At 45.2% G+C, this 26,141-nt stretch overlaps 1 protein-coding gene across 9 annotated transcripts in view; it reads right to left on the bottom strand.

Annotated features, from left to right (window-relative positions):
* Positions 1–26,135, bottom strand: part of MBOAT1 (membrane bound O-acyltransferase domain containing 1) — a 115,725-nt gene extending 89,590 nt beyond the window's left edge. For 7 of the 9 annotated variants that reach the window (XR_004625361.1, XR_004625362.1, XM_019805691.2 and 4 more), the window contains exon 1: positions 25,836–26,135. Coding sequence is in view for 4 of the 9 variants with exons in the window: in XM_019805691.2 (XP_019661250.2) it covers positions 25,836–25,931 (96 nt within the window). In the remaining 5 variants the exon portion in view is untranslated. Of the gene's footprint in view, positions 1–24,748; positions 24,873–25,835 lie in introns of all 9 variants that reach the window. The other 2 variants (XM_034660266.1, XM_034660269.1) reach the window with 1 other exon arrangement.
* Positions 26,136–26,141: the final 6 nt, after the last annotated feature.

Genomic DNA, 26,141 nt, shown 5'->3' with positions numbered 1-26,141 from the left:
GTGACCCCTGAGTTATTGCTGCCAGCAAGGCGCTCTCCAAAAGGCCAGCCACCCAGCTCCAAAATCTTTGACATCACTTCCCCTAAAATTGAAATGTATCTTAGGAACTCCAGGGGGTCTCTAGCCAGGGACTCACAGAAAGATGGGCAGGAAGAGCCCCCACCTAACATCAGGGAAGCCTTCTGGGGGTCTGTACAGGTGTGGTGCTGATGGGGAAGTGCAGCCGGGCTGGCAAAGGCAGGTCTGATGACCACAGCATCCCTGGTCATCTTGCGGATGGGGGGATGGGGAGACAGGCGGAGGATGGGACACTGTCTACAGTGACGTCATTCACAAGTGGACAGAGAATAGTTGATGGCAACCCAGGGTTGGAAGCCCATGCTGGCAGGAGGGCAGACAAGGAAGGAGCAACCATGCTCGGAAAGCAGGACCCTCAGTCACTTAGCCAAGGCTCATGGCTAACTCAATCCCTAGATGGATCCCTAGCCCCTGCGTGTCCACAAGACTCCCCACATTTGGGCCAGCCCTCAATATTGCACAGATGGTGCCATTACCTCCCCATTTTAGATTCCAGAGATGGACCGAGGCGTGCTGGATCTTCTTACTCCACCGGACCCCCAGGGAAGAAAGTAAGAGCAGCATTTAGCAATGACTTTTGCTTTACTTTAATGACCGAGGCCGAGAAATACCCAGGAAAAGTAAAATTCCAGAGTAATATCTGGGGCTGGCTCTAGCTTAAAGTTTCCCAACTTTGCCAAAAGGGATCCCCTGGGTTGCTTATTAAATATATGGATTCTTGGGGCTGGGAATCCGGGGGTTTTTTGACAAGCATTCCAGGCCATTCCTATCTTCAGGCAGGTTTGGGAAACAGTTTATCTACTGCACCAAAAATAGCCTGTGCTATTTTATAGAGGGCTTTTTTTAAAGTTTAGTTTTGCATGTAATACATCAGTAATTTTTCCTTGGTTGAAAATGTGTTAACATCACAGACACGTCCCCTTTGATTTCCTCTAACCACCCAACTCCAGTCTTTCCCCTCCTCCCAGAGGAGGGATCAGTTTGAAGTGTTTGTCTCCCCAGACCTTTTCTTTACATTAAGTGGATAGAGCCTTCTGTTTTATTTTTCATAAGTAGGTACCACATTGTAGCTATCATTCTACAACCTGCTTTCTTTCCATTCACAGCTATGCCGTGGAGAACTACGTTAGCCCATATACAGCAACTGCTTTTTTAACCTGCTGCATGATATTTCATGGTATGGCACGAGCACGGATGGAGAGCAGGTGCTCGCAGCTTCTCATCGTAGCTTGCTCCGGTGAGCATCGTCACCCATGTCCGCTTGTGCACGTTTGGGAATAAATACTGAGAAGTGAATTTGCTGTATCAATCCACGTGCATTTTTTAATCCTCATGGACTTTGCCAAAAGCTGTCCTTCAGAGCGGCTCCACCAATTCACCTCTCCACCATAAGCACGTGGAGGACCTGGTTGTCCACACGGATACAGCCGCCTCGCAAAAGCATACGGACATGTGTGGCCGAGTGGTGGGACCCACTTTCCTCTAGTACTTCCCTTTGGGCATGAACAGGAAGATACTTCCGATCACAAAGCTAAATCCCCTCCACCCAAAAGCAAAAATAAAAACAAAACAAAAAGCTCCCCAAATTTTGTGGTGAGCAATTCGTCTGTACCCGTGCCTACTCAAACCATCTTATACTACATGAACTGCTTAGAACGATCCAGCCATGTCTCTCCCAAGCCCTTCAGGCACACCCCCACCCCTACCATCACCTGACCCCCACTCCAGCCTCCTACTCCCACCCCTGGACACACACGATGGGCTAGGCGTCTGCCTCTATGCTAGCTCTGCACTATCTGTATGTATCTAATGTTTTAATGATCACATGTAATTGCAATTATTTGTTTGTGCGCCCATATTCTAGCTAAGCTTGAGTTCCTACAGGCAAGGAACAAGTTTTACTCATCTTTGTAAACCTAGCACCTAGGACAGTGCCCAAGACAGAGGGTTAGTAACTTGCCCAAGGCCTCCCAGGCAATTAATACAAACTGTGTCTGACTCCCTACCTTTGTCTACTGCCTTACATCAATCAGTTATTAGGAGGAAGGAAATGGGGGGTAAGAGGGCTGGAATTTGCTGAAAGTTTCAGCACCTGCAGGGATGCCATTCATGCTGCAGGTGCTCCATCTTCACCCCACCCCTCTCTGCCTCCAGAACACGAATCTACAGATTTTCAATGTGATTACAGACATCTAGCTTTTCTACATTTACACATAAGTGAAACCATACAGTATTTGTCTCTGTCTGACTCATCTCACCTAGCATGGTATCCTCAAGGCTCCTCCATGTTGTCACAATGGCAGGATTTCCTTCCCTTTTCTGGCTGAATAATATTCCACTGTGTGTGTATACACACACATATATCATATTTTCTTTATCCATTCATCCATCAAGGGACACGTAGTTTGTTTCCGTGTCTTGGCTATTAAGAGTAACACTGTAATGAAGATGGGAGTGTGAAGATAACTTTTCAAGATAGTGACTTCATTTCCCCTGAGTATATAGTCAGAAAAGGGATTGCTGGATCATAGGGTAGTTCTATTTTTAGTTTTTTAAGGACTCTCTATGCTGTTATCTACAGTGGCTGCACCAGCAGGGAGTCTATCTTCAATGGTGCTTCTGGTATACCATTCCCACTGTCCTCACTCTCCAATCCTAAGCACTTAAAAATCCATGGGCCCTGGTTTTCATCACCCCTCCTAAAACCCAGGGTGAGGGAGTGAGAAGCAGAAAGAGAGGCTATAAGAAAGAGAGANTCTCTCTCACCTTCTCTGACAAATAAATAAAATCTTGAAAGAAAGGGAAGGGGGAGGGGAGGGGAGGGGAGGGAAGAAAAGGAGAAAACAGATAAGAACTTGCAGTCTGAAGCAAGTTTACTGCACAAACTCTCCCTGGCTGGCCGCTGGTCTGAAACTGGAGTCAAAGACACCAGCCTGAACTGCCGAGGCTTTGAGGCAGTGCCCTGGGGTAGTCCTTGAAGAAGCAGCACAAATAGGAATAGTCTATCAAAGATACATCTCAGACAATGTAATGGGGTTTAAACTCTAACTGGGTCTAGGACTTTAGAAAACCACATGAGAAAAAAGCCATCTACTTCTGAAAGTAAATAAACAAACCAGAAATTCAGAAGAAAAACCACAGAGCTTTGAGTTATTCCCAATGATTAATTTCTAGTTAACTGAACAAGTTCCACACTCTGACATGTGGAAAGCAAAGGAGAAGCCATTCAGCTTTAAGCAAAACCTGCAGCCTGTAAACATGGTCATAAAACTATTTACCAAGTTGTTTGGAAACATTTACTTCAAACTTAAACATCTTCGGGATAAAAATAACCTCTGTTTATTCCTCTGAAACATCTCTGACCGTCACAATTTGCTTATTTCAGATATTAACATAAAGTCCTCCCAAGGACATAAGAGGATTCCTAAACTGTCTGGAATGTTTAAAAGCCCACAACTCCATTTGCAAGAACCATTTCATTCAAAGGTCTAGTCTTCTTACCATGGGCACATCTTATTACTTCTGAAGACTCGAACTAAGTAGTAAGCATGCCATACGTGGACATCGGTATGAAAAAACCAGCTCTGCTACTAGTTCGTTGGGTGTCCTTGGGCAAGTAATCTAATCTCAGTGAGCCTGGATCTTGTCTGTCAAATGAGGAAGGGAATAAGATTATTGTAAGGATAATCCAGAAAATTCCATAACAAAATATATATAACGTATTTAGCACAAGTATCTAAATGGCTCTTCCACACACATTTACTGGGGAATGCTCTCCAGGGCAAGTGTCTGCTGTGGTCCCCCAGAGGACCCTTTCTTCTTCCCTCTTCCCCTGTGAAAAGAGTTCCAAATTCTTATTTTTACAAATTTAAAATAATTTACCAAACCAGAAGAGCAATCTCTATCTCCAACAAAGAAGAGAAGAAAGAAAAGAGTCACACCCCTAAGAGTGAGACTCCTGGATGAATTCATACGAAAGAGTAAGCAGAAAAAGGACCATTTCCATGGGTCAGGTCAAAAAAGGAAGAAATTTAACAGAACACTGGTTTTCTCCCTACGTTTAAAAGTAAAATGGGAACACCACAGGAAGCGTGAGTAAGAGGCAACCCTGTGAATGGGAAGACCACCCCAAGAAAAAGGACTGAGGGGTAGTCAGAGATGCCATGGAGTCATGGCGGAACGAGACATGGTAGGCTAAGAACAAACACGTATCCACACATACAGAGGCTGGCTCAGCCTGAGAAATGGCAAGTTTCCTGATCACCGTGGGACACTTGAAGTCCCCAAGCGAGCAAAAATTTAGAACCAGTCCCTCAAGGAGTCAACACTCAGACAAGCAACCCTTCACACAATACTCAGAGTGAGTATTCATGCTCTGGAATGTCATGTTTTCTCTTAAAGCCGCCAGCGTATCCCAGGAGCTCCTGAAGGGTACACTGATTCTTTAAATTCCTGAGAGTCTTAGACTGGGACTTCTTAGGAAATTCGGACTCCGAAATATCAGGGTGGGTCCCAGGCATCCCTGTGTTTAGAAAGCCACCCAGGTGATTCCAATGGTGACCACTGTTTGGGAATGAGTGCTGTCAACCACAGATACTTTGAACTGCCTTAGAATGCCCTAGGCCCTTAATGATGCCTTATGTCTTTTGGACACTTTGAGCACCATTCCACCCTTTTGATGGCTCCTGTCCACTTCAGAACAATAAATACTGATAAATCAGGGTTTTTTTTTTTAAAGATGTATTTATTTTAGAGAGAAAGAGAGTGAGTGTGAGGGGCAGAAGGAGAGGGAGAGAACGAATCCTCCAGCAAACTCCCCGCTGAGCGTGGAGCCCGATCCAGGGCTTGACCCCAGGACCCTGAGATATGACCTCAGCTGAAATCAAGAATCAGATGCTTAACCAACTGAGCCACCCAGGTGCCCCTGGTAAATTAGTTTTCATATTTTCACCCAAAAACCAAAGCCAAGGCTATTTAGCAGGAGTGCCCCACCTTCTTCCTGTCTCCACCTTGAAGTAAGTCAAACCCATCCCCATCCCCATCCTGGGCAGAGAAGGGGCCTCCGTCGGTGTCCTCAGCTGACCTGGCGAGCTCACATTTAATCCCCTGGGTGCCATCACGTCTATCAGCTTCTTCTCCCCAGGTTTCAACTTCACTGTGTCTTCAAACACGGACAACTCCCATCTTAAAAAACAATCACCAAACTCCCCCAACCCTTTCTGCCATTATATCTTGTCTCTCTTCCGAAGGCACCAGATTGCTCTCAGGACTGGTCTACACACGTGTCCATTTCTTCCCACCGGACCCCCTGTAACACCCCTCCCATCCTCACCCGTTTCCAAACTACTAGTCTAAATTATCTTTCCTAACCTGCCCCTCTTGGCTCCTCCATGCGTGCTTAGCAGGAGCGCTGGCCAGAGCAAGTCTCTGCGGTCTCGTCTCAACCTCCTCCCTCCCTCATCTGCCCTCAGATGCCAGTAACCTCCAAACCTCCATCTTCCCAGCTCTGATAGCTCACAGCTCACTTTCCCTTCAGGACATTTAATTTTTGAAATCCTCCTCTCATCTTAATATGGCCCAAGCAGAAGTCACATTGTTTCACCTTGTTAGTCAACCTCTATTTCTACTTTCCTCGTTCCTGTCATAGTCCCATTTCCCTAGATGTTTGGGACTCCAAGTGTGTAACAACTCCACCTTCTTCCTCTCCTGACACCTTCCTCTGCAACCCTGTGGGCTTCGTGACCAGGACAGCCCCAAAGCAACCACCACACCACACTGTTATTTTGCACAACTATTTCACTCCTTTGGGTCTTGAAGCTCTTTCCTTTTAAGGTTTTTAAATGCCAAAATACTATGTTTAAAAAAAATAGAAAAAAATAAAATAAAAAAATAAAAATAAAAAAAATAGAAAAACGTAAAAATTTTAAGGTTTCCTTGGCCCTCCCCAATAATCTGGATGAGTACTGAGAGGGTCAAGGTCACTGTGACCACTAGCTACATTTTGGTAACTATCATTCCAGAACTAGAAAGAGAGAGAAAGAGCATTTTGATTTTTTTTAACTTAAATGAGACATGGGATCATATATACATGTTGTTCAGCAACTTGCTTTTATTCAATGTGATGGACATCCTTCAAATCTGCCTTCATTCTAATACTTGCATATGGTTCCATAGCTTGAAAATACCATGATTTAATCTAACTATTCCTCTATTGCTCAACATTTACAGATCTTGTGATCTTTAAATGCCCACCGAGCAAGGTTGCTCCTTAAAACACTGACTTGTCAACTAATACTAAACCAAGAATCACGTGGAGTGGCAACTGGATAAAAACAGGACGCAGGCATGCAGGTAGGGACATCAGGAAGGAAGGGCATAGCTCCTGATGACAGGAATCGTCATCATACAGACTCTGCTTGAATACTGCCAGGGATGGGGGTCTCATGAACTCCAGTGGTCATCAGTTCTTTTATCTACACAACTCTCAGGAATAAGGAACTTTGTGATGAATGGAAACCTACCTCCCTAAAGTTTCTGTCCCTCGAGTTTAATTCTGCTGAGGACACAGCATAATTACATCCTTTAAATATCTGAAAACTGCTATCATATCATATAAAAGGCTTTTCTTTAAGTTAAACACCCTTCCTCCTTCAACGATTCTCATATGAACTAGGTACGAGGCTGCTCAGCTTCCTTTATCTATATCTCAGTTTTCCAATGTTGTTCTTAAAAGCTGACACCTTGGTGGTGGGGGTTGTGACTGCCCCAGCACAGAGTGGACTGAGGCCACCTGCCCTTGCACAGTATCACCTGCTATGGACAGGAGAGCAAAACATGTCCCCCGGGTCATGGTACCCCACTGCACAAGCCAAACAGGGCAGTTGCAAAACTGCTTTGTATTCTAGTTCATTCCCAGATTTCCCAAATATTTTCCTAACCACACCTGCTTTGAGGCTGCACTTCATACCTTTAGGCATAAAATACAAGAGTAGATAAGAGTCCAGGGTTGGAACCCAAAATTCTTGCGTCGAAATCCCAGCTGTACTGCTGACCAGCCATGGGATCTCACACAAGTCACATAGGTCTTCCCAGTTTTTCATGGTGGGGATATGATTTGCCACGTAGGGGTGTTGCGTGGCTTACGTGAGATAATTCGTGCAGAGTGTTTATTGAACAGAGTATATAGGAAGCTCTCACTGTAAAAACTTTATTTATAGCTAGATTAGCACTATGCCCAGAAGCTGAAATTAGAAATATTGCCAGACAACAGAGTAAGTAAGCATGTATCTATGACCCATCCCTCCCCAGGGTTTAAGCTGTATTTTCCTTCTCATTGGAAGAGATAGAAAGAAGTTGTATCTTTTATATACCCACCTCTCTGAATAATAAAAAAAAAACTGCCTCAGGGTCTGCTTTAGAAGACAGGTGATTTTCCTAATATTCCCACATGCAAAACCACTCTGGTGGTTAAGAACACACCCAAACTAACCCCAGCATTTCAGTTGATAAGTAATGTTTACCTGATAAAAAGGTTCTTTCACACTTCCTAGGTACACAGAAACCTGCTCATATATCAGCTTAGATCGTCACCCTCCCATTTCACAAGGGTCCAAAAAAATAAAGCTTTCCTTCCACCTGTCACCCGTATCTTTACTTACTTACTCCTTACTCCGTCTGCCCCATCTTTTCTGCCTTGCAGGATCCCAATTCCTTCCTCCCCTAGCATCTGCAAAGTCAAGTGTCTTCTTCCTGTGCATCGAATACTAGCAGAACACCACCCACACCCACCTCACTGAAGCTCAGCTCTGTGACACAAGCGTTCTTCCCCATTAGATTCAAAAGTGGGACAGAGCTGGCAATGGGGAAATGAGAGCAAACAACACCTCCGTGTTTACCGAACAGTCTGCTAACACCTTCCCTGGGGATCACCTACCTCGTCTGATATTCACAACAACCCCGTACTGTAGGCATTATTAGCTTATTTTACAAACCAGGAATCAAGCTCAGGACGTCTAAACAGCTTGTCCAATACATGTCTAAGAAATACTAGCTCTCAGCCTAGAACGCAGCCCCTCACCGTCCATTCTAGCATTCTTCCCACTGCCCTAGAGCCAGGTGAGTTCTCAGGGCAGATCTCAGAGGGAAGCCAAATGTCAATTGCACAGCAGGGTCTAAACTTCGGTCCACTTTTATACAGCTAGTATCCCATCATTCCTTATAAGCAGATTTTTGCACAGATTCTTGTGCTGTTGAATGGAGAAGTGACAAGCAGAATAGCATTTCCAAGGTCAAAACTTAATGAGGAACTGTCTCAGTGAGCAATGGTGAACACATCGAGAGCTTTGCCCGGGGGTGGTTCTGTTATTTGATGTTAGGGGGAGAGAAATATTTATCTTACGGAACAACCATTCATTCATTAAAATTACCTGATGAGGTGCCTGAGGGTTCAGGATGAACCAAAAGTCCTTCACATCTTTACCGAAAGTGACTTAGGTGCATGCGAAGATTTTCATAAAGCCAACCCTAAGGTAAAAAGTAATTCTAAAGCACGAACACATACCAGTGTAACAGCATGTTTTCTTTCCTTGTTTCTGACTAGAAAATTCTCTTAAAGCATACTGGTCCCAGCTTCCATTTCTGACAATACAGGCAGTTCCGTGTTTACGGTTACGGCAAAACAAATAATCCTAGTTTCAGTACAAAAAGCATCAGGGTGGGGGGATGGGTGAAACAGGGGAGGGGAGTAAGAGTACACACCGTGACAAGCACCGGGTGACGTACAGAATTACTGAATCATTCTATTGTACACCTGAAACTAACGTAACACTGTATGTTAACTCTCCTGGGATTAAAAACAAGTAAATCAATAAAAATAAAAAGCTTCAGTTTTTAAATAAACTTTATTTTTCTAGAACAGTTTTAGATTAACAAAAAAATTGCAAAGACAGTACAGACTCCATATAGCCCACAGTTTCCCGTGTTACCAGCACCTTACATCTTATGCAGTTAATGAACCAATGTTAATACACTGGTATTAACAAAGTACATACTTTATTCAGATTTCTTCAGTTTTTATGTAATGCCCTTTCTCTGTCCCAGAATCCCGTGCAGGAAACCACATCACATCTAGTCGTCATATCTCTTTAGGCTCCGCTTGGTTATAACAGTTTCTCAGACTTTTCTGGCGTTTGATGACCTTGACAGTTTGAGGAGTTCTCATCTAGTACTTTGTAGACTCCCACGACTGGGATTTGTCTGATGTTTTTCTCATAATTAGACAAGGGTATTGGGTTTTGGAAAGAAAGATGACAGAAGTGTCCCTTTCCCTACACCATATTAAGGGTAACGCACTACCAATATAATGACCACTGCTGATGTTGACCTTTGTCACAAGGCTGAGGCTTATTAAGTTCCTGCACTGTCCAACTACTCTCCCCCGCCTTCCCTTTCCACACTATCCTCTTTGGAAGGAAGTCACACTCATGGAGTGGAAAGTTCTACTACCCCCTCCCTGAGGGAAGAGTATTATTTGGAATTCTTCTGCAAGGAGATGTGTCTATTTTCCCCCTATTATTTACTTATTCACTTATTTATTTATATCAGCATGAACTCACTGATGTGTGTTTTGTACTTTGGCTTATAGTCTATAGATTATAGATCAATAATTTATACTTCTATAATCTAAGGCTTCTTTACTTTCTTGCTCAAATGTTTCCAGCTCTCGCCATTCCAAGCTCTCTTGGGGGGCTCCTATGTCCATTTGACACATTCTCATCACTAGGAGCTTTTGTTTTTTATTTTGTTTTGGAGAAAGGTATTAGAAACCAAGATCTGGGTATAGGTGTTCTCACTGCTAATGGACTGTCACTCCCTGCAGACCCTTCCAGCCGACAGTGAAAGGAAATACGTGTATACACTGACTCTTGAACAGACACACATCTGAAAATATTCCTACATGCAAATCATCTATATCTATTAAGGTACACATGAGCTCTTGTTGACATGCTTGATCATTTTCATGCACAGCTGAACTGGTAGGAAAGGAAGAAAATTCCTCGGAAGCCAGAAATACAAGAAAGCAGAAATGCAAAAAAGCAGAAATCAGACATTACACTGGCATGTGCTCCAGAGAGTCCAGAGTTTCGGCACCTGAGACAAAGCAAGCTGAGAAAGCAGAGGTGGGAGGAAGAACTGGAAACTCTGTGTGAAGTGAAGACATGCTGGGAAGCCAGGGCTGCTCTTAAACTCCTGAAAGGCAACCCCTCACTAGGGAAAATCGCTCTTCCCAGCCAAGACAGTGGGATGTGTGTTTATACGGGCTGTGACTCTCGGTGGAGAGACAAAATGTACAAAGTCTCCCCTGAGAATGAGTTCGGAGGCCTAAATTTACATGCCCTGTATGGCCAAAAAAAAAAAAATCCAAAGCAGAAAACGCAATTTAAGTGAGCCCGGATTGGGAGTGCTCCCAGGTGCCCTGGCAGAAGGAAACCCAAATTTGCTTAAAAGGATTGTGCTTTAGGGGCGCCTGGGTAGCGCAGTCGTTAAAGCGACTGCCTTCGGCTCAGGGCGTGATCCCGGGGTTCTGGGATCGAGTCCCACATCGGGCTCCTCGGCTGGGAGCCTGCTTCTTCCTCCCTCTCCCCTGCTGTGTTCCCTCAAAAAAAAAAAAAAAAAAGGATTGTGCTTTAAACCTAGGTCTCAAAATATCCCCACAGTTAAAATACACAGAGCATGAGCACCCAATCAAAACTCTTGATTCTGCAAGGAGACTTCAAGACCCTTGAAAATTAAAGAAACCCATCACACACACACACACACACACACACACACACACACACACAAAAAACCCCACACATTGTATGACTCCATTTATAGGAAACAGCCAGAATAGGTCAATTTACAGAGAAAGAATGTAGGTTAGTGGTTGCCAGGGACTGTGCAGGAGGAGACAAGGAGAGGTAGGATTTGGGAAGAAGTGGGAACTGCTAATGATACGGGGATTTCTCTGGGGCAGGCGGGACAAAAATGTTCCAAAATTAGATTGTGACAATGGGTACACAACTGTGTGACGATACTATAAAAGATTTTGAACTGTACACTTTAAATGGGTGAATTGCAAGGTACAGGATCCTGGAATCAAAAGAGCACATTAGTGGAAAAACTGGTGAAATCTGAAAAGTCTGAAATTTATTCAATAGTTATATATCCATGTTGATTTTTTTAGTTTTGACAAAGGCACTATGGTAATGTAAGATGCTGACACTGGGGAAAACTGGCTGAGGCATATATAAAAACTCCTTGGACTATCATTACAATTTTTCCATAAATCTAAAATTACTCCAAAACAAAAAGTTAAAAAAAAAAAAAGTTACCGAAGAATGTGATCCAACTACTACAAAGCAAAGGGCAATCTTTCAAAGATGTGCAAGTCATTTCCTAAAATACTGCTGACACCCCTGGTATTTCCACTTGAGCTTCTGAGGGCTAATTACAAAATAACACAACAAAGGAGCTCTCCGGGGCAACCATGTTCAAGGCTTTCTTGGGGAAATGAGATGCATGACTGGTGCACCCCACCTACAGTTGCCTAACCAGCATTTTAAGGTCTTCACTGATGGCCCTGCCATGCCCTGGCTTTTGCTATCCTTAGTCACTTTTCTTACTCAATTTCCAAAGTTTAGCAATCTTCATGTAATTGTGAAGTTAAGTTGTTCCTATGACCATTTCATCACTCTTTTCTAACATTCCAATTCTTCTGGAAACTTTCCAACAGAGGACCAAAGCTAGACATGTATTACTCTAATAAAGGTTTGAAGGTTGCCAAGTGTACAAGATATGGTTTTCCAGCTCTCATAAAAACTCGTAAGTGGGGGCTCCTGGGTGTCTCAGTCGGTTGGGTGTCCGCCTTTGGCTCAGGTGGTGATCTCAGGGTCCAGGGATCGAGCCTCACAGAGGGCTTCCTGCCCAGCGGGGAGCCTGCTTCTCCCTCTCCCTGCCCCGCACTCATGCTCTCTCTCTCAAATAAATAAAACCTTAAAAAAAAAAAAAAACTAATAAGTGGTCAATTTCTAAATTGTTTTATAGCTCACTGCCTTCCTTCAAATTCTCTCTACGATTCCATCTCGCTAAGATGCACACTCATAATTCATTGTTCATTGGTATGAAGAAATTGAGTCCCACCCTAAATCTTGATGAAAGGATTATTTTTAGTTTACAACCACATTTTGCTCTTTTTTTAAACTAAGATAACAGAAATGGCAATCAGATAAAGACAGGTCTAAAGACACTTGAATACTTCAGTAGAAAGATAAAAACCACATAAATCAACTTAAGTTTTGCAACTTAGTAAAGCTAACTATAAAATTGAGGTAAATGTTAACTCAATGAGGCTGAGATTACGAAAATAAATGTGCAATAGTCTACTACTATACCCTTTTGTAAACTCCACCTCCAGGTGATACGGAAATGGAGTCCCGCGCAAACGGTCAAGAAAGAATTCTTGAGACATCTTCAGTGCAAAAAGGTAGCTTCATTAAAGCACGGGGACGGGACCCCTGGGCAGAAAGAGCTGCACTTTGGTTGTGACAGGTGACTCACTATATTACTTTCAAGTTGGGTGGGGGTTAGGGACAGCACAAACCTCCAAGGTATTTTGGAAACAAGGTTCTCAGGACCTTGAAGGGGCTAGCTCTTGTAAGGAAAAGGTCATTTATTACTGTCTAGTGAATCTTAGTCATGAGACCCCTCAGATCAATATCAGTGGGCCATATACTAGCAGGATGTTTGCTAACATATATCTGGGGAGGGGGGTGTTGGTAAGAGATAAAGGTAGTTTCCAAAGGAATGTTGAAATGTTAAAGTAGACTCACAGGATCCTGGGGAATCAGGCTATGATTGCCTTTTGCCCTTAGCAAAGTGTCAACATCGAGGCAGCTGAGCTCCCGGAGGAAGGTCACTCTGCCTGTTTCAAGGACTTGTCAATGAGTTATATGTAGTAAGGAAATGTAATATTTTTTTTGCCCTTATTTCCCACATCACAGGCACTTTACGTTAAAAAAAATTTTTAAATCATTTTGTCCTTTGCTCCACATTTGTATAAGATGGCCCTCTGAATATAATTTCATATAAATGTTCGTTTGCTTCCCTTTTGTTAAATAATCTACAGACAAGTGAACATGTATTGTTTGGAGAAGAATGGATACAGGAGGAAAAACAGCTCAACAGCCCTACTGGACAAGAAATAGCAGATCTCCTTTACATGATCTCTTTTCTAGAATAAAGCACACAAATTCCTAAATTCTGATCTTGTTCTAACAAGGGGGTGTGGTGGTCAAGGGTGGGCTGTCCCAAGACAGGCCACTTTGGCATGAAGATTATTTTGAGTTAAAAGCAATCAAAATCCAGCAGGTTTAGGAAAAGCTCTTTACCTCCCCCTCCACTGCCTAAACTTACATTGGAAAGGACAGCTGGTACCAGGAAGAGAGCTATTAACAGAGATTCCTCTTTACCTAGAAATTCATTTGCATTCCAGGGCAACCCTTCCTGCTAATGGTCTTCCTCCCCTTTGAATCGCCAGACCCTTCCCCTCTTCTTAGCTCAGGACAGCATATAGCTCAGCCCTTCTTCATATGGCCTGTCTTTGGAATTTCCATGTTTGTATGGATTCCTTGTACATACCCTATTAAATTTTATTTTCTCCTGTTAATCTGTCTCATGTGAATTTGATTCTTAGTCCAGCTAGAAGGTCTGTGAAGGGCAAAGAAAATTTCTTCCACCCCAACAGAGGTGAGAGAAGAGAGATGATTCCAGAACCCCAAAGGTTAACTCACTTCAGCCAACGTGCACCAAAATGCACACATTTCATTTGCAGAAATAAGAAAGTAAATTATATATGTACAATCCTTGTAGCTACATCCACTAAAAGGTGGAAAATAAAGACCATGGTTTGTGGGCTTTACCCTCAAAAAGTGTTTCTTTGTGATGTAAAACCAAGCCGTCCTTGCTACTATTGAAGATTCTGCAATCACAGACTTCGAGACCTAAATAGGTTTCTGGCAGATGGGCATACCAAGAGGTCTGGGCAAGTGCAGCCCATGCCAGGCTGGTTAGAGGCAGAGCCATTTTCATCCCTGGGACTCGAGGATTGCGGGGATCTTTCATATTCTCATCCTCACTCCAGAGTGTAATTCTCTCCATCTGAGGGGAAACTGGCAACAAGCCCCAATCTCTCTCTTCACCACATGCAGCTATTGGAAGGGGTCCTTGGTGCTCTCCATCGTTATAAAGGAGAAAGCAGGCCTAAATTGGAGTCACCTGTGCTAAGCCCCAATCAGCAAAGACTTAACACCAAACCTAAGGGCAGTTTCAACTCCCTAGGAATGTAAACTTTAACCAATCAACTTGGAATTACCTGGTCAGCACTAGTGAGATAATCCCTCCCAAGACACCCTTCTGATCCCCTTAGGAAGGGGACCTTGCCTGAAACAATGCATTCTTTGATAATAATTTCTTTCTCCCGTCCTCCCCGCCTTTTTGCATTTAAAAATCTTCCCTTTTCCACAGCTTGGTGGAGCTCCTTTCTGTTGCTAGAAGAGATGCTGCCCGATTCATGAAAGGCTGAATAAAACCAATTTGATCTTTAAATTCACTCAGTTGAATTTTTGCTGTTTAGTACCATCGTCCTTGGGAATGAGACCAGAGGAGGCGGTGCCAACATGGGAAGACCCCTCCCCAACCTCCTCGCCCACCACCCCCACCAACACTGTCAGCCTTGGCTAAGGGACAAGGCTGTTCCTAGAAGCATAGAAACAGAACTCTCAGTAAAAGTCAGAAAGGAAGTCAAATGTCACAAGAGCTCTGTGTATACAGATACGAATCACTCCCTACGAGACCACTGTTAAGTTAAAAAAAAAAAAAAAGCAAGGAGTGGAAGAGCTGTACACTATCAGAAAAACAGACAAAAAGATTCTGTGCATGAGTATGCACAGCCTGCTTCTGAAAGGGTGCCACTGGCAGGGAGGGGATCCAGGCAGCTGCAAAGGAAGGGAAGCGGGGGGGGGGGGAACCCCTCATTATATCCTCTTTTCTGTGATTTTGATATTAAGCATATAAGCTGCCACATCAGAAAACTAATTTTTTTACTGTACTTATACAAAATAAAAAGCACAAAATTAGTTAAAAATAATTATTAAGGTTTTAATTAATTAATTAATTAAAAACAAAGAGTAAAATATAATGCCGAGAGGGAAAAAAAAGAATAGGCTTTAACTTGGCTTTAACATTCACAGTTAAACCACTTCATGGAATTTCACAAAATGACTTTTGAATTTAGCAACTTCCTCCAGGCCTTAGCAACCTCCTGCGGACTACCTCTGCTCATTGGGGGTGCTGGGGGGCAAACCACTGTCTTTTTCATTTTCATTCCTTGTTTGAAGTAAGAAGTTAGAACCACAGGAACAAAAACTGTTCAAGTGTACTCCCCTCCTTCGCTCTTTTGCAAATGAGGCTAGAACCTGAGCTCTGAGTTGTTGTTTGGTAAATACACCTGAGAATGGAATATTTGTAATAAGAAGGTTGGGAAATCCCCACACTATCAGCGCAGAAATCTGCATTCAACATTTAAAATTGCTTTAATGCTGCTACGGACTTTCCAAACCCTACTTCGAATCAGATTGATATTACTAATACATAAAAGATTAACCACTCACAACTGTAGAAGTTGTAGGCAAAGTCCCACTATTACATGGGGGTCGACACCTGATTCACCAAGGGCACATCTTCTGGATAACTAAAAAACGCATTACAGACGGGTTAATGAGTTCATCCTGTTGGTAGGTGGTCACATTTCGTAAGCCCAAAGGGATGGTGGTCTTTCGATAAAGCACATTTTTAACCAGTATAAACTACATGAAGTTACTTTTCCCACTGATTACACTGATCCTTGGCGAAACTGCAAGAAATTGCCATTAATAAGACTGCACCAAGTTTCCCCTTTATCTTGTTTACTGAAAGGGTTGACTTACTTAAAATAGAAAGCTTCTGGAAAGCACATCACCAAGTACTGTTATTAAGTTACACATTCTGAATTCCTTTTACAAGTCGCTGCTACAAAACATATTTTTCAGATTGTATCTCCTGAGACAGAATCTTTTTCAGAAATCTTTCTTGACAAATGTAATTCAGAGGCCATGCTGCAAGACTCTTAGATGTTCTTGGGTATATGGCACCTTTCACAAGTGGGAACTGACCATGGGCTGCTAAAGGAGACTTCCCCGGGTTGTTCACACAAATCTGAGAACACTGGCCCCAAACTGACATTAATATCTGCATTTATAACTCCAAGGAATGCATACATCAAGAGACTCCACGTGATGAAAACGGAAATGGAGAATTTTACGTTTAAACAAGCCAGGCGTGACCTCCAGCTATCCGCAACTGGGCCTTCCATTAACTCCTATCAGCTATCCGTAACCGGGCCTTCCATTAACTCCTCCATCAGAAATGGGCCTCCATCAGAAATGGGCCTTCTCAAACTCAATACACGAGAAACAAATAAACAAATCATAAAATGGGCAGAAGATATGAACAGACACTTTTCCAAAAGACATACAAATGGCTAACAGACACATGAAAAAATGTTCAAAATCATTAGCCATCAGGGAAATTCAAATCAAAACCACACTGAGATACCACCTTACGCCAGTTAGAATGGCAAAGATAGACAAGGCAAGAAACAACAATTGTTGGAGAGGATGTGGAGAAAGGGGATCCCTCCTACATTGTTGGTGGGAATGCAAGTTGGTACAGCCACTCTGGAAAACAGTGTGGAGGTCCCTTAAAAAGTTAAAAATTGAACTACCCTATGACCCAGCCATTGCACTACTGGGTGTTTACCCCAAAGATACAGACGTAGTAAAGAGAAGGGCCATATGCACCCCAATGTTCATAGCTGCATTGTCCACAATAGCCAAATCATGGAAGGAGCCGAGATGCCCTTCAACAGATGACTGGATTAAGAAGCTGTGGTCCATATATACAATGGAATATTACTCAGCTATCAGAAAGAACGAATTCTCAACATTTGCTGCAACATGGACGGCACTGGAGGAGATAATGCNAAAAAAAAAAAAAAGAAAAGAAAGAAATGGGCCTATCAACCGAAATGCAGGTTCCAAATAATGAGATACAGACCTAACCAGTTGGTAAAATGAACTGGCTCCCAAGTCTAACTTAACTGACTCCTTCATTCCAATGCAAGAATGTAAATAAAATTCCACTTCAATGAGCATTTATTAAATTCCTGCACTGTACTAAGCACACCGAGACGACGAAGATTCATCTCCATTCACCGCCCACAAAGAATGTGCACCTTTTCTCCAGTCAAGTCCCAGTCAGTACCTTTGCTCAAACAGTGTCCTCTTCCTGGAATATTCTGCCCGTCCCACCTGGCCCCAGCCCAGCACACTCCCCTTCTCCTCCTAAGGCAGCAGCTCCCAGGAGTCCCCACTACCCCACGCCTGGCTAGACCCCGGGCACAGACCCTCACTAATCTCTGTATCCCCACTCTCACCCAGTATTTGGCATATGGTGCTTACTAAGGACCTATTGAAAGAAGCCTCCCAGAGCCAGGCAAGGCGGAAAGACCAATACATATCAAAGACATAAGGTAAGACCCATGATGTGGTATGCAGAGTGCTGTGGGGAGACAGGGAAAAAAAGAAGGGACCCATCTGGCCCGGGAGCACAGGGAGACAGCAAGGCCAGGGTGACAGAGAGCAGGAGGAGGTGAGCTAGCAAATGAGAACGGGGAAGGACGAGGCTCAGAGAGAGGGAAGGGTGCGGGCAGGAAGCCGGCAGGTGCGAAAGGCACACTGCATTGAGGTGCAAGACATCAACAGTCCCCTGCGGTGACAGCACCGTACACGGGGCAATAAGTGGTGGGTGGCCTGCAGTGCAGTGCCTAGGAGCACAGCCGTCAGACAGCCCTGGGTTCAAATCCCACCTCTGCCTAGGCCCACTGCTTCAGTGGAAACGTTTGGCATAGCTTTCAGTGTGGTCATACCAGTTAAATGAGATAATGTGCGCAGAGCGGCCGACTGGATGGCTGATAGCACAAGCATTCAATATACAGAGTTGCTGGTGTCATCAAGCCAGACAGGTAAACTGAGGCCAGGTTGTGAAGAACCACCTCTTGTTCCACAACAGGAAGGCTGAAGCTCCAGGACGCACTAGGCTTCTGCTTAAAATGCCAGGAAGTTTATGGTCACTCCTGCACTCTCCCCGTTCTCCCTTCAATTATTGCCAAGTTAAGCCACCAGACTGAGACAGCAGTCAGCACTTTCCAGTGGGGCCACCCAACTCCCGGACTCCCCCAGAGCCCCCTAGAATGGAGACTGCTCATTCTCCTGCAGGGCCGGACTGAGGGACAGTCCCCAACTCCACCAGCCCTGTCCTCTCGATTCTATGGAATTTGGAGTTTCTTCCTCAAGACTCCCTCAACACATCTTATCGCTTGATATTCTCAGACCATCTCTGCAAGATGCCTTCTACCTCCTCTGAACCACCACGGAACTTTCTACCACATTCGTGCACAGACCCAGGAAAGACTGCAGTGTTCAGGATCGGTCCAGGATCCCTGAGGGGCCAGCCCGACCTGCCCAGAAAGAAGCCTGCCATTCATCCCAACCCTAGTACCCAGCCACCAAGCTCCCCTTGTCAACTTGCAACCACTTGCCACTCCTGACTTCCTCCTCCATGACTCATCATCCCACCGCAGACCTCCCTCCCTCTGCTGACCTCTACAAAGCCCTCCCTCTGCTCTACCCAAAACCCTCAGTGCCTTCCCAGCTCTCTTCCTTCCCTCCCAGCCTTGGTGGTGCGAGCAGAGCAGGTGTCTGAGCGCCTGAGAGCAGGCACTGCCCTCTCCAGCCTGGCCTCACACTCTCAGAATCTACCAACCTAGAGCACTTCGCTACCGCTCGGCCTTTCTCTCCAGCTCACATCCCCCAGTTCACCTGCTTCGATCTTTGGGAGGAAGTCTGCCAAATCCCCCGGTTCCCAGGGCTGGCTGAGCCCCACTGTCAGCCCTCCTCCCACGTCCACACCCAGACTTTCGTCATTGCCCGGAAAAGCTTCCCTAGAATCTTCCACTCCACCAGCCCCCAGCCCTCCCTTCCTCTCCACCTGCCCCTCAGCGTCCCTCCAAACTCCAATGAGAAGGGGCTGTTTCCCTTCTCATTCCCATCCCTTCCAAGTACTTGTCAGCATCTTTCAACACCTTTCCTTCTTAACTTTCCAGCAACCTTCTCTGCAAACGTCCAACGGTTTTACTTTTGCTCCTGGGAGGAGCTGCGGAAAGAGAAAAATCACATGTTGGCACAAACTCGTGCCTCTAAAAACGTGTGATTTTCAGTGGGTTGGTTACACTCAGCACCGCATTAAATTGACCTGGGGCGCCTCTTTCTCCGCTGCCCCAAAAAGACGGCCGTACACCTTCACTCACCCTCGGACCCCGCCCCGCCTCCTTCCCTGCAGCCTTCAGCCAGGAGTCCCACACGGCTTCACAAAATGTCACAAAGTGAAAATCTTTGCAGGACTTAAGCCCTTCGGGGCCCTCCCTTTGATGGTAGCAGTGACCCTAAACTTCAGTTGGCCTGAGAATCACCTGGGGAGCCCCTCCATCCTGACATTTGCATTCCCCAGTCTGGGCCAGATCCCAGAAACATGCACCAAAATGTAAGGACGATGAGTCTAGAAAGGGTCAGCAAAATCCAGTCCTCGGGCCAAATCCTGCCCACTGCCTGTTTTTGTGTGGACTGTCTGCTTAAAAAAACAAAAAACAAAAAAAAAAAGTGTTTTTTATTTTTTAAGGGTTGAAAGTGATCAAGAGAAGAAAATTTCCTGATGCATTAAAAATCAGATGAAACTCTGATGTGATGAGCACTGAGGGTTATAGGTAATTGATGGATCATTAAATTCTATCCCTGAAACTAATAATACAGTATATGCCAACTAATTTGAATTTAAGTAAAAAAATTTTTTAAAAGATATACATGGATGCCTGGGTGGCTCAGTCAGTTAAGTGTCTGCCTTCGGCTCAGGTCATGATCCCAGGGTCCTGAGATCGAGCCCCATGGTAGGATTCCCTGCTCAGCGGAGAGTCTGTTTGTCCCTCTCCCTGACGCTCCTCCTGCTTGTGTGCACTCTCCCTCTCTCTCTGTGTCAAATGGGTGGGTAAAATCTTTTAAAAAAAAAAAAAAAAGAAAAAAAAAAGACATATAATTTTCTAGAGCCGTAAAAAAAAAATATATATGAAACTCAAATTTCAGAAGTGTCCATTAATGAAGTTTCATGAGAATACAGCCATGGTCAATTATTTACTTATTACCTATGGCTGCTTTCACGCAATGACAGAGTTGAGTAGTTGTAACAGGCTGCGGGGCCTGTGAAGCCAAAATATCTACTGTCTGGCCCTTTACAGAAAAGGGTTACAGACCCTTGGTCTGCAGGATGAAGTGCAGACACCTCACCAGAGTCCTTCAGCTTCCTGGTGGCGTGACCCCCCCCTTCCCCAACCCAGATCCCTCAGTCCGCACCCAGCAGCCCACCACCCACTTCAGTGGGCTCTCAGGTCCTAGAACAAATCAGTTTCACTGGTCCACACCTCTGTATGTGCTGTTCTTTCTGCCCACTGTGCCTGATAAACTCTCCTTCGTCCTGCAAGACCCGACTTGTGCCTTCCTCACCTGTGAGATTCTCTCTGACAACCACACCTCATCCCCTCCCCACAACAAAGCAGAGATCTTTCCCTCCATTCTGCCTCCACTATGCTCGATTAATTTGTATCCCAGTGAGCTGTGGGCAGCACTGGTTCTCAGACTTTGGGGGGGGGGCTCACTAAACCACCCAGGGCGGTGCCTGCCCCCAGAGCAGCAGATGGGGGCACTAGGCAGAGAATGCACATTTTTAACCAGTGTCCAGGTTGATGCCAGTCCAAGTACGGCACGTGAGTTACACCAGTTGACGCTTCTGTCCCTGCCTCACCCAGCAAGATTTTTGAGGATGAGCCCCACTGTATTCCCGTTCAAATCATCACAGCCCAACGCACCCCAAGGAATTCTGGGGGAACACAGCTCACTATGTGTTTGCAGTCCCACCAACTTATTTTTCTCCTGCTGGCCAATCATTTTCAATATCAGGCAATGAAGGGGTATTAAGGGGAGAGCAGACCTGACTTTGCAGGAACTACTGAGGCCAAAAAAGAAAACTAAAGTAGCTTTCTGCCGGGCTGAGCCCGCACCCAGCCTGAGCTGGGATGAACTGGAAAGCCCCAAGGGGCAGAGCAGACTGTTCAAGTCAGAAACCCAAGGGAACAGCCTGGAGGCAGCATCAATGGAGGGGGTGGGTCAGGCAAAGGACCCTTCCCCCTACAAAGGCCGATCCGCTGTCGGCTTTAAAAACAAGCTTCTTAATGCTGACGTTTGATAATGCATATCATTATCATTGGTGCATTTGTTACTAATGATACATATTTGTTGAGTACCCACTATTTCCTTGGAACACAAGGAGGGATACAATCTCTACCTCGAGGAGACTTTAAATTAGTTGGAAATTCAGCATATAAACATAGCAAGCTAATTCACAATAGGAGGGAATGCTTCCTAAGTGTCAAATGTAAAGCGTGTCAAAGGTAAATAGTAAATTCTACAGGAATCCAACATGTCCTGTGCCTTTCTTTTCTCAGTTCCACCAGGGTGCCATCTACAAACCTCTGTTAGCACCTGCGCGAGCTGGTGAGTATACAGCACTTGTGACTTACACGGGTCCTTTGTCTCCTCTACTGGTACAGAAACTCTTGCGCGACAGGGACTTGGATTTTTTTCATCCTTGTATTTCTACTGCCTGGCCAGGGACCGGGCACTGAGAGCATTAGATAAATATTTAATTGACTGAATAATGAGTGTGGAATATGAGCTGAGCTTTGCACCAAGGGCAAGACTGAGGTAAGAAGAGATGTGAAGGTTGGGCTTTCCAAGAATGGACAAGGGAACCAACCAGGGACGAAAAGCTCCAGGCAAGGAAAGAAACTTTGTGGTCAGAGGCCCCAGTGGAATAATGGAAACTCACTACTGGTCTCACCACTGGTCAAGAATGCCAGGTCTTTAGAGCGGGTCTTCGTTCCCCCAGCCTTTTAAACTATAATGCAAGCTTACGTTCATTGTCCTAAACCTTTGCTGCTTTCATCTCAAGACCATTTCCTGAGTTCTTCTGTCCTGGGCTATTTTTCCCTTTCTCTTTATCTGATTGGGGGGGGGGAATGAAACCCAGACAAGGAATCCTAATTCAACAATGAATTGATACTTCATGCAAACACGCAAAAGTTTGGGGTGCTGGTGGGTAAAAAAAGCCTTGGCACCCAGAGCTCCTCTCCACCGCCCCCTTTTCAATTGTAAATTCCTTAAAGCCAGCAAACTTTCTTTCTCAGCTTTCACAACTCCTAGGATATGACCACACACCACGCGAATGAATAACGTCAACACTCTCCATCCATCACGGGGGCTAAACCCGTCTTGCAAACTTTGAAAGCTATGGTTACTTTAAAGGCAGATCGTGACACACTCCACAACCAAAGCCAAGTCGAGAGGGCATGAGCAGATGACTTAAAAAATAAAGCAAAACCCTTATCCTTTGCTCCCTGATTCACTCTAAATGGGAAAGGAAAAGCTCTTGCCTAATTTATCCTGGGTAAGTGAAGCTTTCTAGCTGAATAACCTTACTAGTTGCCGAGCACCATACTTGCTAGACAGGCAGAGACGGGCTGTTTTAGACATGCCACTTCCAACAAACTCATCTGTGAAGCACGTGGGGAAGTTCCTACGCCATCATTCATGTCCTCCCCTCTGCATCTGAATTCTGTGTTCTGCTTGTTTCTAATTAAAGAGGATGATTTTACATTTAACGTCTTTAGGAGGATGTCAGCCTAGCAAAGTCCTTGGAAATGAAAACCATAGAGTTTTCCACACGATCCCACATAAGCTTCCCCCAGGAGTTCACAGAACAGACAAACGACAGGAGCAAATGAAAAATAAGAAAAGAGTCCTTCACTCACGTAGTAGGATGCTCAACGGACATTTCAGTTTTTGCAAATAATAAGCTACTCCACATGGAAACACCCAGAAGCCAAAGACATTTTCGGAAGGGCCTTCAAATCAGAAATTATTAATATAAGCATAAAATGTGAAGATGGGGAAAAAGACATAATGTCTTCCAGGGGCGTACAAAGAGCTAGCTGAGTAACCAGAAGTACAGTTTATCATTTTCAGCATATTGTAGGCCAATAACTAGTCACTCCTAAATGGGACAGAAGCAAACATTTATTAAGGACTGTGCTGTTGTCCTTGGCCTGTCCTCCAGATATGGCTCTACCTTTCTCTTCCAAGTTCTATGGGGGGGGGTGGAGACCCTGCAGACAGCACCCCCACCCTGGGGCACCCCAGGCCAGCCACCCATGGGCAGGGTCTGACCACTTTGAGACAGAAGGGATGTGGGGTGGAGAGAAGGGCTGAGGTTCTCTTTCTGCTCCCCACCGGCATCCCAGCAGGGGCTGGATCCAACTCTCTCTGGGCAATGGTCACAGGACATCTTCCCCTTTCCCCTTTCCCCTTCTGTGGCCAGGTTTTGGTACCTGAACATCATCCCCTGAAAGCTGCCCACATCCCTCTAAGTAGTTCATTAAAATTCCTTCATTACAACCCGTTGAGTTAAATTCTGTTTCCCGCTGGGACCCTGTCTGAATGAAGGACCTTTCGGATGTAGGGCATTTTATATCTACATAAAATTTCTCAACTCCAAAATGTGGCTCTGATTTTACCCATGAGGACACTGGGGCTCTTAGAGGTTGAATACCAGCCGGCGGTCACAAAAGTTTGCTGGCAGAGCGGGTCCAGTCTGACATCTAAGACCTTAAAAAGGCCTTGAAAGTGTGAGAGTGAAAAACACATCAAGCTTCCAAATTCCCAAGCCACAATTTAGCCTCAAACCACATTATTTATGGTTTGGGATTTTCCCCAAACTGGGCCTTAAACGAGAGCGAGCTGGGGCATTGCCCTATGCGTGCTTCTCAAGAGTCACTCAGATGTGAGCCTTCCGGAGGTTCCTAGAGCCATCGGAAGATCTAAGAGATCACAAGGGCTCTTTCATCCACATTTCTCCTGCAGTTTATCCCAGAAATCCCTTTCTCCCAGCCTTAAACATCCTTAAGGCTCTTCTCCTCTTTTTTTTTTTTTTAATTAAAAACAGAAATCCAGGAGATTAGGGCTGGGGTGGATGCAGTCAAAAAGCACTTAATAACATCATACTAGCACCTGCCGGTTGTAACTGGTCCCCTAACTATCCCTTTCCATACAAAAAGCCTCCCTGGATTCCTCTCTCTCTAGCAATGCCTAATAACTTAAAACAGAAAATGTAATTAAAATAAATTCTGATGGGGGTGGGGCTGGGCCTGAAGTACTAAACACACTCCCCTTAAGGAAATTCAGCTGGGAGTTTCCGGTAGCTTCAGAGCAAAAGGATTTACTAGTATTTCTCTGCCTTTACCCAGGTCCCTGGGTCTCTCCCATTCTCACTACAAATTGAAGAGTAATTTGCAGAAGCAGCAGGGGGCATCTGATACCTCTCCCGATTTGTTAACTTTCTGGATTTTGCAGCTGAGGAGCAGGCAACTGGCCGGGCGAGGTGGAGCTCTTCATCAGATCCTTGGAGGGAGCCAGGTAGAAGGGTGGTTCAGCAAACAATATCTGAACAAGGCAAACAGCCAGCTCTCACTTCCTCCTTGCAGAAGGAATGTGAGTGGAGAGGGCAGCGGGTATACTCCCGTTTGGGGAAAAAAAAAAAAAAAGAAAAAAGAAAGGGAAAAAAAAGATCACTAGTAATGAGAATGCAATGAGCCAGCCTCTGGCACTCCCCATTCCATTAAAATCGACATGTATTTATTGACTATGAAATACATAGCAGATCTAGCTTGCAGCACCTAAAGAGACAGGAAAATGAGTAAGACAGCCTCAGCCCTCAGGCAGATTTCTTACCAGGAATTACTGCCATTTTTTATTTTAATAGTAGCAGACAATTCCTGAACAGTCCAACTAACTTCCATGTGCCTCTCTTCTCCCACAAACCGAACTCACTCAGGAGTCTGGGATCTCAAGGATAAAGCAAAGCCCCTCGGAAAACCCCAGTGTCCGTGTGTTAACGCCTCCCTTTCCGATGCACATCGCACATGGTACAAAATAACTGTCACCCCCTGATTTAACAAGTTTCACCGCCAAAGTCTAAAACCCAGGTCTCTGTTCCAAAGCTATAGGCTACAGCCTACAGACTAATCAAGCTTATCTTTTAAGTAGAGATATCTAAATTAAAAATAATAAAGACTCGACGACACTGATGGAAAAAACACTCGATTCATTTATCAGAATACTTTAGAACTTGGTTACAGGAAACGAGGCAACCCAAAACCTCAAAAAGAAAAGACAAAGTTCATTTGAACCTGTCTTGCAGGATATACTAATTTTTTTTTCACACTTACAGGACAAAAACATCAAGTCAGAAAAAAAGCCCACCTGTCGAGTGTATGTAGCTATAAAATCTGCTGGGTGTGGGGGGCGTTGTGGCTAAGATGTTCCCCCAGCCCGCACGCCCGCAGTGGCTCGGGAGGAGGGTCCCTGCGCCCACGCCCCAGCCCCGGCCAGGCCGCCCGCGGTTACCTGGTCCAGCGGGATGCCCAGGAACTCGCTGAGCGGGTGCAGGCAGGTGGAGCCCGTGGTGCGGTAGGAGAGGCTGGACGGAGGCTCTGCTGCCATCCTGCATCTTCGGGAGGCGGCTGCCCCGGCCCCAGACCGCGCCAGCCCGCTCGCCGTCCTCCAGCCCGGGTGCTCGCAGGCGGCTGCCCCAGGCACGCGCGGCCGCCTCCCTCGCGTGGACCGAGCGACCAGGCCGGGGGCCGCGACGCGCGCAAACTCCCGAGGCGCAAACTTGGCGTTGGCGCGGCGGCCCCGGGCGCGGTAGGAGGG

Source organism: Ailuropoda melanoleuca, chromosome 5, assembly GCF_002007445.2.
Source record: "Ailuropoda melanoleuca isolate Jingjing chromosome 5, ASM200744v2, whole genome shotgun sequence".
NCBI lineage: Eukaryota > Metazoa > Chordata > Mammalia > Carnivora > Ursidae > Ailuropoda > Ailuropoda melanoleuca.
Note: the sequence above shows the minus strand (reverse complement) of the source record. Positions and strands in the feature narration are given on the sequence as shown.